The 13,601-nt window shown below is 39.3% G+C and overlaps 2 protein-coding genes across 2 annotated transcripts; one reads left to right on the top strand and one right to left on the bottom strand.

Moving 5' to 3' along the window:
* Window positions 1-8: 8 nt before the first annotated feature.
* Window positions 9-2,777, bottom strand: LOC106371075 (peroxidase 3-like). Its single transcript, XM_048757780.1, has 4 exons — window positions 2,498-2,777; window positions 2,203-2,391; window positions 1,960-2,122; window positions 9-540 (listed from the first exon to the last, which is right to left on the bottom strand). Exons 1-4 carry the CDS (start codon window positions 2,708-2,710, stop codon window positions 125-127), a joined length of 981 nt encoding a protein of 326 aa, XP_048613737.1. The 5' UTR covers window positions 2,711-2,777; the 3' UTR covers window positions 9-124.
* A 514-nt stretch (window positions 2,778-3,291) lies between these two features.
* On the top strand, window positions 3,292-7,062 carry LOC111211707. The gene is made up of 10 exons (XM_048757779.1): window positions 3,292-3,949; window positions 4,450-4,694; window positions 4,794-5,067; window positions 5,251-5,365; window positions 5,437-5,561; window positions 5,834-5,915; window positions 5,988-6,099; window positions 6,176-6,333; window positions 6,401-6,521; window positions 6,613-7,062. Exons 1-10 carry the CDS (start codon window positions 3,688-3,690, stop codon window positions 6,871-6,873), a joined length of 1,755 nt encoding a protein of 584 aa, XP_048613736.1. The 5' UTR covers window positions 3,292-3,687; the 3' UTR covers window positions 6,874-7,062.
* Window positions 7,063-13,601: the final 6,539 nt, after the last annotated feature.

The following is a 13,601-nucleotide window of genomic DNA, read 5'->3' as shown; positions in this document are numbered from 1 at the left end:
TTCCTACAAGACAAGAACATCTCTTTATTGACCAAGTCTATAACCAAATCCATACACACATCATCATCCTTATTATTATTCACAAATACCCCCAAACTCCCACATACTCAAATTTATTACCCCTTTAACTATTTGCAACGGAACATTGCTTTCTAACCACTCCTGCTGACCCAGTCTTGACATTTATCCGACCCATTTTCTCCATCGACTTGGCAAACTCAAAGAAGAAACCTTCCACCGAACCCTTCAAGATCTGGTTTATATTTGAGAGCGTTGTGGGGTTGGTGGTGAGAGCAGAGTCTGATTGAAACAGACCTCTACGCTTGAGAAGGAGCTGGTAATAACTTAGATCAAACATCTTATGGCTCCCTGGATCCATCTCCACGATAGTCGTGTTATCCTTGAGGCTAGGATATTTCCTAGACTTGAGATTTGCTGCGTATTCGCTGTCTAAGGCAGGATCTTTGTCTCCACGACCCGTGAAATTGTAGAGACGGTTTGTGAAAGACGAGCAATGAGATACACCAATAGTGTGAGCCCCTGTTACAAACACCACACATTTTCTAATAAAAATCTTGAAACGTAATGTTTTATCGTGAAAAAACGTACGTCAAAATGTTTTACTAGAGTTATAATACTATAAGACATTATAAATAAATGAAAGCGAAAACATGGAGAGAAAATCAAGAAGAAATTGCGTTTATAATTTACATTTATTTTAACATGGAGAAAATATTTGCTTTTAAAACATTACTAGATCCAGATGCGCGGATAATATTTGTACTAATTTTCGTAATAATTATTGAGATGAGATTATATTTTTTATTTTTGTATAACTTTTTTTAAAAATAATTTACTTTTGTTTTGGATGTGTATATAACGTTTGTATTTTAGTTTGTTATTTGTTGACAAAAAAAATTTGCTTTTTGAAACACAATTTGGAAGAGATAGACATTTATGTAAATTTTGATATATTCAAACTTTGAAAACTTTTGGCCCATATAAGAATAATAGATACTCGTTTGGGAAGCATATATTTGCAAAATAGTTATACTTATTATCTATGGAATTAACCCATTAGTTAAAACAAAGAATCTACTTTGATCAAAAAGAAAATTTTGAAGATAAAAAAGAATTAAGTTGTTAGAGGTTATCTTGTTTGCACGGTACGTTAGTTAAGATTAGATTTATATATTGTTAATGAGGTTGAATATTCTATTATATTTGATTAGATTTTGATAATTAATATAAATTAAAATAATTGGAATTACAATATCGATATAAACTGCAGTATCCCTTTATAATACATGGATTAAATAGATATATAAAAAAAAGAAAACATATGTAATGTCAATTATGTTTTGAATTATAAATATATATGACTGAAGCTTATATGCGACTTATTTTCGTATTAAGAACTACGAATTGGTGGTAATGTTTGTATGGGTCAAGCTGAACCAAATATGAAACACTTTGATTTCTTTATGTGCGCAGGTATTGATCTGAGAATAAGCAGAAAATACCATGTTTTTTTTCTAATCGTAAATCAGTGTTATTGTATTGCTCTTCTATAATAACATGGTCTTGTATATGTAGATTGGAATATAAGCAAAGATGATCGATCATTTGTGGTGACATGGAGTCAAATCAGAGTTAGTGTATTATTATTCTAATAGTTAATAACGTATCGGTTTTGTTAGATTAATTTCCTATGGTTATGGTAAATAAGGTTTTGGTTTACTCTAAGTGATCCAGTCTCATTATGTAAGCAGCGTGTAAATATATAATGTGTAACAAACTTGTGCATCTCGTAATATATTAAGCGTGGTACTAAAAATGAAAAAGTCCAAAATTTAAAAACAGCCTTCTCTGGTAGATAAAAAATAGGACTCTAAATTAATAGAATAGATTTGCTATATTTTTAGCAGCGTGTGATATATATGTGGGTTTGGGCCATACCGGAGAGCAAGACAAGGTCTTTAAGATCAAGTCCTTGGTTTGCAAAGCGTGTCTGAAGATTGGTGAAGTTACTGGTCGGAGGAGGAATGTTGGCTAATGCCTCTGATGCGTTCGATATCCTCCCATCTCTTCTTCCGGTCGGAACACTCCAGTTTGGTCCTCCCTACAACGTACCAAAATTTATGAAGAGAGATACTAAAATTTGTAATTTACAATAATGGTATGTGAATATATAATGCTTACGGTGAAAACGATGGCGTCTCGAGATGCTAGAGCGATAATATCAGCGCAAGAGACTATTCCAGGACATTGAGCTTCAAGCACAGCTTTGATTGCCTCAATGAAGCCAAATCCTCTAACCGTTAAGTTAGGAGCTGCGTCTTTCTCCGCGTTTCCTGACCTCGAATTTATAAGCACTGAGCCATCACAACCCTATATATATCCGTCATTAATTCAGTAGCCATTTAGAATGTTCTATAAAAAAGATAAAAAATTAGTTTTTTTTTTTTTTTTTGAAACAGATGAAAAATTAGTTTACCCGAACAAAACAATCGTGGAAATGCATTCTCAAGAGAGCAGCGGCAAGAGAAGGAGCATTAGAAATGTGGTTTGAAACAAAATCTTGAACGATCTTCTCGGCGTTAGGACAAGTATTGGCGTGGAAGTTCATTTGCAATTGACCTTGGATTGGTCCGACCAGTCCCACAAGAAACAGAGAGAGTGAAAGAGCAACAGTTGTCAAGCACCTCATCTTTATATTTGTTGTTTTCTGAGACTGTTTCTTTTGGAGGAATATGTTCACTCTGTGGTCTACTGAGGCGTTAAAAATAGCTTATATAGAACATTTTGCATGTTTGTTAGTGTGCCTGGGTCCATCTAAGCTAACTAACATGTGCTCTTATGAGTTGTCCTTTATTTTTATTTTCGGACTCATAATCAGCGGATTCAGCGCCATCCACAATAAATTTGAAAGTTTCAAATGCATAAATATAACTATAAAAGGTCTCAATATAAAATACCTTTGCACTTACTATTGAGTAGATTTTATGTTTAGCTCCAATTTTCATATAAGTTCTTAGAAATTATTCGAATATATATTTTTGAAAAATTGTCTGTACTATTAAGTACTACTAATATGTTTGACAGAACCAAAAAAAACTACTACTATTTTGTGTGTTTACATGATTTTTTGGGGGGTTTGCTTTTTTTTCTATATATTTTTAATTAAAATTTGACACAGTACTTATCTATTTATTATATAATATAAATAAATCAAACAAGTATTAAAAGGGCGATATACTGATCAGAAACGATGTCCACGTCGGACAGTTTAATCAACCAATCACATTATAATGTTTTGACACGTCACTAGGCTTTGCATTTTTAAAAAAAAAACAACGTGATATGGTTTGACGTGATATTAGCTGGGCCATAAAGCCCATTATTTCTAGAGACGGAGAACGAGAAGTGCCGACTCGAGATCCCCTTCGTCAGTCCTTCAACCCTACTTCCCTCTATCAATTTGGTACCTTTTGATCTTCCTCTTCTCCGTTCCGTTTCATGATTCAATTCTCGAACCAACAATACATCCTCCACTTCGTCTCTCTTTACTCTCATTTATGGATTCGCTTTGCTCTTCTCATCAAGATTTTATTTATAAAGCTCTCGATCGAAGTTTTATTTCGATCAAACGTCGTTCTATATTCTCATTAGTACATCGCTATTGCAATGAGTTCCAATAGAAAATCTGCGTTCTCTGGTGATTCCCGCTCGGAGAAGCCAAAAGACGGTGAGGCTGGCGACTTTTCCGGTCCGATCAAGCCTATCGGCACACACGATGTCTCTTCCGGCCTCTCGATTGGCGATCCCCGCTCGAAGAAAGCCAAAGGCGATGCTTTGGTATCCTCTCCAAGTCTGACCAAACCCAGCGGCAATAGTGGTGTCTCTTCTGGCGTCTCGATCGGCTCACCTAATTCGAAGAATCCCAGTGGTAAGAACCGAATCATTTCGTTTGATTTTTGCTAAAAGTGCTTCTAGCTATTATATTAGAAAATTATTTTTTTCTGATGCCATATAGCCGACCAAATCCTCTTGATAACCCAAAAAAAATTATTCAGTTTGAGTTTGTGTTTTAGGACAGTGAGATCAAACAAGTAACTTTTTTTCTAATAGTTTTTCTACGGTACATACAAAAACATATACAATTGTGTTAATGGTAAGAACCGAATCGTTTCGTTTGATTTTTGCTAAAAGTGCTTCTAGCTATTATATTAGAAAATGAATTTTTTCTGATACCATATAGCCGACCAAATCTTTTTGATAACCCAAAAAAAAAATTATTCAGTTTGAGTTTGTGTTTTAGGACAGTGAGATCAAACAAGTAAAATTTTTTCCAATAGTTTTTCTACGGTACATACAAAAACATATACAATTGTGTTACAGAGATGAAACTAATTATATGATGATGGCAACGCTCATATTTCTCTGTAGGTCCGATCATTCAGACCACGAAGACCAGTGTCTCTTCAGGCGTAAGAAGCAAAGCTGCTGTCTCCTCTGGCGTCAGGGGAAAAGCTATTGTCTCCGCCAACGTTGGGAGAGTGATGTCTTTCAAAGATGTGAAATTTGGACCTCATGAAAGCGAGTTGAGGTTTCGGTTGATCCACTTTTGGGAAGCTCGCAATGTTCGGACGAAGTTGCTTATCGGTCTCGAAATGCTTCTCATCGACCAAGAGGTATAAGCCGTTTATTCAAAGCTTATGATAATATTTTTTTAAAAAGATTTACTGACTAACTTTTCTAATTCAACTCAATCTCTTTAATGTTGTTAACAGGAAACTATTATTCAGGGCTTCATCCCAGCTGGGAGGATGGACACTTATTTGCCACACATGAGAACTGGTGGCATTTACAGGCTCCATAATTTTTTCGGGTCTAATAACAAGACATTGTATCGGGTATCCGAGCCAAGTGTCACCATCACCTTCTCATCAACCTCTGTCCTCTCTGATCTAGAGGACAGTTCGGTTTGTTTCCCTGAGGACCGTTTCCGATTCTATGGATATGAGGAGTTCAATGCTGCCTGCGACTTGAAAGGGGATCTTTATGGTAAGTTCTCACTGTTTCTATAGTATCATGTTTAATCTAATCATATATGATGTGTTCTTACTCGATGAAATATATCAAGCATTGTTAGGCTATGATAATGTTTTGATCCAGTCTTAAGTATTTAGGTTTCATGGCTGGGTTTATAAAATATAAAGTATTGAGTTTGATTTTTTTCTTTTGCAGATTATGTTGGCCACATCAAACTTGTGAATGGGCAGGTCCTCAATGACAGTCTCGTGGTAGATGAAGCCGAGATAGCTTCAACCCGACGAGTTCTGCTTCATGTTCAAACACATGAGTAAGCTACTCTATATCTCATTTCATGTTCATATATCGACTCTCTTACCACATGTATATTGGATGTTATAGTGGTCCGGTGATGAAGATGTACCTCTGGGACAAGGCTGCTTCAGACTTTGGTGAAAGATTCAAGGCGTCTGGAGGAACTGCGAGTGTTATCTTAGTCACCACCTTAAACCCGAAACGATATGGAGGTTTGTATCATCAGCTTTTTCTTATCATTTTAAGAAGTTGCATAGGATGGTCAAGGAATCTTATCTGGTTAGGTTAGTTTTGAGCAGTAGACCTGCGTTAATTGAATTTAGAGCTTATTAGCTATGAGACATTTGAAAAGTATGTGAATAATTGATAGTTGATTAACCCCAATAGGTTCTGCAATAACAAATGTTAGATATATATATGCATAACTCCACGATTCGTTTTACACTATAGTTTCCTATGTATTATAACATTGCAACTGTTGTAGGTGCCCTATGTCTCTCTTCTATGGCGTCGTCAAGGATATTTATGGACAGTGATGTTCAAGCAACCCGAGATTATCTCAATTGGTAAGCATTCCTGTTTTAAATATTGTTTTTGTTATTTCAGTATCGCAATTGATGTTTGGAGGTTGTCTTCAGGTTGAACTCAAACTTGGATGTTGCTAAGAGAGTTGATGCAGACGTTGTCACTAAGACTGAGACAGTGACCATAGGCGAGCTCTTTTCTTATATGAAGCAGGCAGATGCTAAGGTCGTGCATTATCAATGTATAAATATTCAGTAGGATAGTCTTAGTTTCTGATATAATTGTTAAAAGTATTGTGCAGGTTGCTTGGTTTGAGTGCATAGCAACTATTGGTGATGTTGTACATGGTTCGGGATGGTATTACATAGGCTGTGGTGGGTGCCATACAAAGGCAACCAAAGGGCCTACCACCCTTATGTGTAAAAAGTGTGGGAAGAGTGATATTGTTGGTGTTGCACAGTAAGTGATTCATTTTACCTATACTCATGCGTTCGATGCATTCACTATTAATCTTCTCATAATACAGGTACCTAGCCAAGATATCTGTGTACGACAATAATGACCAGGCGGTTTTTGTGCTCCTTGGTGACTCTGGTCATGAGCTGTCTGGGAAGAAGGCTTCTGAGTTGGTTGAGAGTTATTTCGAGGTAGTTACAAACCTGTCTGGCTTTGTTATTTAACTGTATACTCCCAATATATTTAAAAATGTATAGTGACAATTGTTTAAATGTATATTAGGCCAACGAGGATGAAGGATCTGATCACTTGGTTCCGGTCCCTCAAGCTCTGATTGATACCATAGGCCAGACTCGCAAGTTCATTGTGAAGGTATCAACCCACAATTTGACTGGCAAGACCCAAACTTTGACTGTGACAAAGGTGCTCACTCCAGAAGATCCAGATATTGGAGTCAATTTAGAAGAATCCGATGGTGAGAGGGTGAAAAGGGCTGCTGAAAACATTGAGGGAGAAGAGCCCAAGAGAGCCAAATGTGGTTAAGGTGTGATTAGTGGTGGTTTTATGGTTACTAAAACTCTATGCTTCATTTCTTTTCATTTTCAGACCTTGGTTTTGCAACATTGAACTTATCTTTCTTCAAATAACGATGGTTACTCTTATTTTAATGTTTTTTCTTCAAGTTTGATGTTTGGTTATTTTACTTTTGTTATATCTGATGCTTTTTCCATCTTTGATTGAGCCTTTAACTTTTAGTTTGCTTGCTTGATTTTTTTCTTTCGATACTCCCTTAAACAGAACATGTTATAACTGAGCCTGCACTTAATTATTTCTCTGAAAAATGAGGAAACTAAGATTGTTAGTAGGCACAGAGAATGGCTGTGTTTTACCAATCAAACTTTAAAATGATTAAGAAAAAAAAGAAAGTGATGCAGTCAATGTGTTTATTTCGCACTAGATACATGCACATTATTTTTAAGTATTTTGTAGTAGCTATGAGAGCAGCCCTTTTTATATAAAAGTTTTTTTTAATATGAAAGCTTTTTTTTTTACGACTAATATGCAAGCTATGTTATATTTGAATATAAAAGCTTTGTTATATTTTTGTCAACTGATCTAGAGAATATATATTCACAAAAAAAAAGCTGAGAATAATACTTAATAAAAAATTAATTATTAATACAAATACATAGTCAAATGAACTATAATGAATATGTGATGTTTGAATGTTTCCACATCATTGATGTTTGGATGTTTGAAGGATTGGATTATATATATATTACCTATGCATTCACATATATTAATTTTATTTTTTAAAAAAATATTGTGATCTAAAACATTACTGTTTTTGGCTTTACGCAAACGGGTTACGAGCATTCAAATCTTATATGTTTTTGGTTAAGTAATAATAGTTCAGGAATAATAAAGATACACGATCCAGTCAAACATAACAAACGATACTGCATTAGTGCCTCATATAACTCATACTCAGGAACCCCCAATGGACTTTTCGGCTTTACGCACCATTAGCATAATGAACAAACTCTTTATCCAGTGACATACCTGAGATTAACTGGTCAACCGGTCTGAAATCTATTTATTCATCAGGCAACCAGTTCTCTGGTTACATTCCTTCCAACCATTTCTCAACAATGGTTTCTCTGAATAAAGCTTGGCACTCAAACTTCTCTTCATTTTGAATAAATCTGTACCCTTATTACAAACAAAAACATTGAAATTTATCATCGGGGAGTACACCATCAACACACTCCTATTACAAACAGAAATATTGAAACTTATCATCGAGAAGTACACCATCGACCCACTTTTCCGCGCGTAGCGCGGAGAAAGGCTCTAGTTGTATTAAAATGGCATACGGTGATGTGTTTTAATAACACTTTGGTCTTGTTTAGGAAATCTGAATGTATTACTCCTTTTTCTTATTTCAAAATTTTAATTCGTGAACAAATTTAATATATTTTTCACTGAGTATATTTTAAAACGCTGAAGTTCAAACAATCTACTAACTATATCTATTTTTTTTTTTGAACACAACTAATTCATTCATTCAAAGTTAAGTCTCGGCCATAAAAGCCTCTGCAACCACCAAACATTGTTTTGCTAAGTTGTCATCCACCGCATTAACATCACGGCTTATCCAATAAAAAGAAACAGAGTTAAAACTAGAGGATATGAGGATGATGTCTGAGACAATTCCATAAACTTCCAGTGGTATCTTCTCTTTATTTATGGCATTTATCAGCTGAGATGAATCAGATTCAAAGCAGACAAAGTCCAGACCCAATTCAAGGCATTTCGCCATAGCTTCTCTCATTGCAATGCTCTCCGCAACCAGAGGCGAGTGGACATTCAGCTCAAAGGCAGAAAAACTAAGAGGCACATTTCCATCGATGATGTTCCACCTAAGACCCGCAATACTTCCAGAAGCTTTCCAAGCCGCATCAGTCCTGCATTTTACTCTCTCTTCTCTTGTTCTTGCTGGAACTAGGTTCCTTTTTGGTAGTTGTGTCTTCTCTTGTCCATTCTGCCATTCTCTCGCTCCTGCAATCGCTTTAGTGAGGATATCCTCCGGCTTCGAAGTTCTGTTGTTGAAAAGGAGGTTGTTGTGGGCTATCCAAAGCGACTAGAGTATCCAGGGGGGGGAGGTTTCCCGTAGCTAGACCTGTCGGGGGTAAGCATGTTAGGTTCTTTAGGTGTTCCCAGCATTCCATTAAATCTAGAATTCCGCTACTGTCAAAGCCAAGGTTGAAGGGAGCAGCGAGCCACACATCCTTCGCAAACTGGCAGTGGAACAGAAGATGAGTTATAGATTCAGGTTCTCCACATCTCTTGCATCTTGGGTCGACGTTAATATGTTGCTCGATCAGTCTAGTTCCCACAGGGAGGGCTCTACGCAGAGCTTTCCATACAAACATTTTGATTTTTGGTGCAGTGTTCAGACCCCAAACGCATTTGTTCCAGTTGAAGTCAACCATGTTTTGGTTGTTTTGGTCATCTTCATCAACCTGGGACAGGCTTGCAACTGCATATCCAGTTTTTGTCGAGTACTCTCCTGACTTAGTACCTAGCCAAACCATTTTTTCTTTCGCTCCCTTTTTGCTTGGTTTTATACTCAGAATTTGCTGCTCGTAGGCAGGACAGATACGTCTAATTTCCTGCAAATTCCATTCCGTAGTTCCGGTAACCAGCAGGTCAGCAACCGTGCTTTGTGTGTACCTCTCTGGTGGGCGGCCAATGGGTCTTTCTGGTTTTACGAAACTGAGCCATGGGTCACTCCATATCTTGATGTCTTGGCCATCTCCGATCACCCAACCTAGATTCTGTAGTAGCAGGTTTCGTCCTATCAATATTCCTCTCCATCCATGGGAGATCGCATCCGTTTCAGGACAGAGTAAGAAGTCCTCCGCTGCACAGTATTTTCCAAATAAAGTGCGTCCCAAAAGTCCTTCAGGGTGTTGAGTTAGGCGCCAACTCAATTTAGCCAAGAGAGCATCGTTGAAACTTTCAAAGTCTCGGAATCCAAGTCCACCTCTACACTTTGGCTGAGCAAGCTTTTCCCATGCAATCCACGCCATTTTCCTCTCGCCTTCTCTCTTGTCCCACCAAAAACGAGTAACCGTAGACTGTATCCTCTTGCATAGCGAAATGGGGAGTTTAAAGCAAGTCATAGAGTGGGACGGTACAGCGCTGAGAACACTTTGCAGCATGACCATCTTTCCCGCAGTAGAGAGAAATTTTGTTGATCAGCCACTTGTTATTTGCTTGATTCGATCCACTATTGATGCAAAGAGGTCCTTCTTCTTCCTACCGAATTGCTCTGGTAGTCCCAAGTATTTTCCAGTACCACCCTCTTTTTGAATTTGGAGGTCATCCTTGACTGCTTGCTTCAAATCCGAAGGAGTATGCTTCGAGAAGGTGATGGCTGACTTCTCGGGATTGATAGTCTGTCCTGAGGCCTCCTCATATCGTTGTAATATGTCTCGTAAGGAAGCTCGGCAAGGCGAATTAGTGCTCAAAAAGAACATTGTATCATCAGCAAAGAGGAGATGATTTATTCGGGGACACCCCCTTGCAATTCGAACGCCTTGTAGTCTTCCTTCTTCTTGTGCTCTGTTACAAAGTCCCGAGAGCACTTCACTACATAAGATGAATATGTATGGTGAGAGTGGGTCTCCTTGACGGATACCTCTACTCGGTGATACCTTTCCTCTAGGCGAGCCGTTGATGAGAAAAGAATATGTAATAGTGGATATACATTGCATGATCAAGTTTATCCACACTTGATGGAATCCTAGTCGCTGTAAGACCAGTTCAATAAACTCCCACTCCAAACGGTCGTATGCCTTGCTCATGTCAGTTTTAACTGCCATTGAGCAATGCTTTTCCGCCTTAGATGTTTTGAGGTAGTGGAGAACTTCATGAGTGATTAGAACATTGTCCGAGATCGCTCTTCCCGGTACAAAAGCCGACTGGTTTTCTGAGATCAGTTATGAGAGCAGGGACTGGAGTCTCTTTGTTATAATCTTGGAGATTATCTTGTAATACACATTACATAAGGCAATAGGACGGTAGTCAGCAACCGTTTGCGGGTTCTTGTTCTTCGGGATCAGTAGGACGTGGGTGTCATTGATGTGCTCAGGAAGAACTCCAGTGGAGAAGAATCCATGTACTTCCTTAACTATATCCTCGCCAATGTTCTCCCAGTTGCTGTGGAAAAAACTCGCTGAAAAACCGTCCGGACCCGGAGCCTTGTCCGCATGAATGGAGAATGCAGCGTTGCGGATTTCGTGTGAGGAGGGTAGTCTGATGAGATCGTTGTTCTGCTCCTCGGTTATGATTGGTCTGAGTGCGAGGTGGACAGTCTCCTCCCTGTCTCCATCCTGGCTGGTGAACATTTTGTTGAAATATCTAACGATAACCATCGCAATATCTTCCTCTTTGTGAACCACGGTTCCCTCTTCATTTTCAAAGACAGTAAAGGTGTTGGCGCGTCTCCTCTTTTCGGATGTGGCATGGAAGAAACCCGTGTTCCGATCACCTAATCTCAGCCATAGCAAACGGCTTCTTTGCTTCCAGTATGCCTCTTCGTCCTCATACGCCTTGTTAAGTTCAGCAGAGATTCTCTGTATCAAGCCCGTGTCGTTTTGATCACTTGACAATGCTTCATCAAGTTCGATTATTTTTCCTTCAATGATAAGTTTGCTGTTGCGAGCTTGTTCTTTGTTCCATTCTGATATTGCTCTTCTCACGTGTGCTATCCTGTCGGAGACAGGTGCATTGCGGTCACCTTGCCAGGCTTCTCGGACTAGTTCCTTCACTTCAGCATTGTCCTTTAGACGTCTATCATAGCGGAAGAGCCCTTTCCGTTTCTTCCTATTTGGTTCAAAATATGAGATGAGCGGCTTGTGATCCGATGAAAGATCAAAGCCTAAATATTGACTCCTTGCTGATGGATAATTTTCCGCCCAAGCTATGTTGGCTGCGGCTCTATCCAGGCGACATCGCACAAGATGAGTGCCTCGTTGTCCTCTCCATGATAGGGGATCACCGGAGTGTCTAAGGTCAAAGAGGTCTCCTTCGGAATAGAAAGTACGAAGGTCGCTAAAAGAACCTTCAGGCCTGTCTGGACCCCCAGTTTTCTCGTCAGCGCTCAATATATCGTTGAAATCTCCGGTAATAAACCAGGACGCGTCTCTCGAGTTAGAAATATCGACCAGGTTATTCCACATCTCTCTACGTTGGATTCTGTCTGTATCTCCATAGATAAAGGAAGAATAGAAATTTTTTCCTTCAAAGGTAATACTGGTGTCAATACAGTTTGCTGAAGCAGAAAGTACAGAGAGATTTATTTCTTTCTTCCACAGTAAGGCAAGGCCTCCTGCTCCATGTCCTAAGGGAGGTACTAAGACATGTTCTTCATAGTCCAGTTGTTCCAGCTTCTTCAAAACAAACTCGTTGGGGTTTTTAGTTTCTGATAAGAACAGTATATCCAAGAAGATCTGTTTTTTGATTTCCCGTAACCGTGGAACTGTCTCGGGATTCCCCAGCCCTTGACAGTTCCAGCTTGCAATGGCTAAGGAACCCGATCGGATGGATTGTGAAAATCCATCTTCTTCTTTCTCTTGATCACTGGTATCAGATTACAGATTGGTTGTGAGTCCGATGAATGCCCGCCACTTGCTGCTTTTGTGTCCTTTGAGCTTGCTGGCTTGCGTCGATTGGAGGTAGCAACCCGAGCAGAGGTTCCAGTCTCAAGGTTGAGTTTTCTTCTGGCCAAGGGAGGCTTGGTTTGTTGGGTCTTTCGCTTGCGCGAGCTGGCTCCAATACCCATCAAGGGGCTTCCAGCTGTTTGCTTCCTACCTGGAGGTCGACCTGGCTTTCTTTTGGTTGTACTAGGACTCCGTTCTTGGTCAGGTACCGGTTGTGGTGGGCCTAGTCGGAGTGTTGCCGGAATTCGTTCAGCACTGAGTGATTCCCTTACTGTGGGAGCGTCAATAGCTTGGCTGGCTATTGTGGCAAGTGCCAGTTGAGCTGCGGACTCTTGTAGTTATCCATGTTCCTCTGCTTGCTTAAGTCTTTCTTTTCTAGCAGCACTCTCAGTCGGATCGGCACAACTTGTATATTGCTTCATTACATCTCGGATTTCGCCCAAAGCTACATCCAGTGCTTCCTGAGGGATAGGTGTTTGTAAGTTCTGTAGGGGAACCCCCTAGCAGAAGGGCTCTGATGTGTTCTAGGTGAGCCACCTTCCTCTTGTCTGATAGAGTGGCCCTCCCTCTGGATTTCTCTGTAGGTGGGTCTATGCTGTGATGTTTCTGAAAAGTGTTGCTCATTAGCATCTGGGACTCTGTTCTCTCCCCTAGCATAATAAGATCCAGGTCTGCGATCATACTCATGTCTTTTTGGGTCGTGTTTTGTAGCTCTATAGGAGATATTCTTTTCCTTCCAGACTTTGTGCTCTCTGTTCCGGTCCTGAGACAGTCGGTTGAAAGCAGAAGGCCGGTCATAGTGTCGAGTAGAGTCTGATGTTCGTGATCGGTAGTGAGAGGTAAACTCTTCCTTGCTTCTTGAAGCTGTGAACCGGAAAGGTTCAGCTTGCCTTTTTGTTGTTGTTTCAGGAACTCTCCTGTTAGTTGTTTCCTCAAGTAGGCTGTTCTGTTCTTTTTCTTTAGCTTTCTTCTCTGCCCTTGCATCCAGACAGTCTTTAATCTCATGGTCCAGTCGGAAACATTTTGAGCAGTGTTTCTCTA

This window comes from Brassica napus, chromosome C5 (genome assembly GCF_020379485.1).
Source record: "Brassica napus cultivar Da-Ae chromosome C5, Da-Ae, whole genome shotgun sequence".
NCBI classification, from domain to species: Eukaryota; Viridiplantae; Streptophyta; class Magnoliopsida; order Brassicales; family Brassicaceae; genus Brassica; species Brassica napus.
This window is presented reverse-complemented; position numbering and strand designations above follow the sequence as displayed.

Excerpts from the sequence above, each read along its gene's own strand:
- LOC111211707 (XM_048757779.1), top strand. The coding sequence starts at position 3,688 with ATGAGTTCCAATAGAAAATCTGCGTTCTCTGGTGATTCCCGCTCGGAG. Across the intron at positions 3,950-4,449 it reads TAATTCGAAGAATCCCAGTG|GTCCGATCATTCAGACCACG; the intron begins GTAAGAACCGAA and ends ATTTCTCTGTAG. Across the intron at positions 5,916-5,987 it reads ACCCGAGATTATCTCAATTG|GTTGAACTCAAACTTGGATG; the intron begins GTAAGCATTCCT and ends GGTTGTCTTCAG.
- LOC106371075 (XM_048757780.1), bottom strand. The coding sequence starts at position 2,710 with ATGAGGTGCTTGACAACTGTTGCTCTTTCACTCTCTCTGTTTCTTGTG. Across the intron at positions 2,123-2,202 it reads GAGACGCCATCGTTTTCACC|GGAGGACCAAACTGGAGTGT; the intron begins GTAAGCATTATA and ends GGTACGTTGTAG. Across the intron at positions 541-1,959 it reads AGACCTTGTCTTGCTCTCCG|GGGCTCACACTATTGGTGTA; the intron begins GTATGGCCCAAA and ends TGTTTGTAACAG.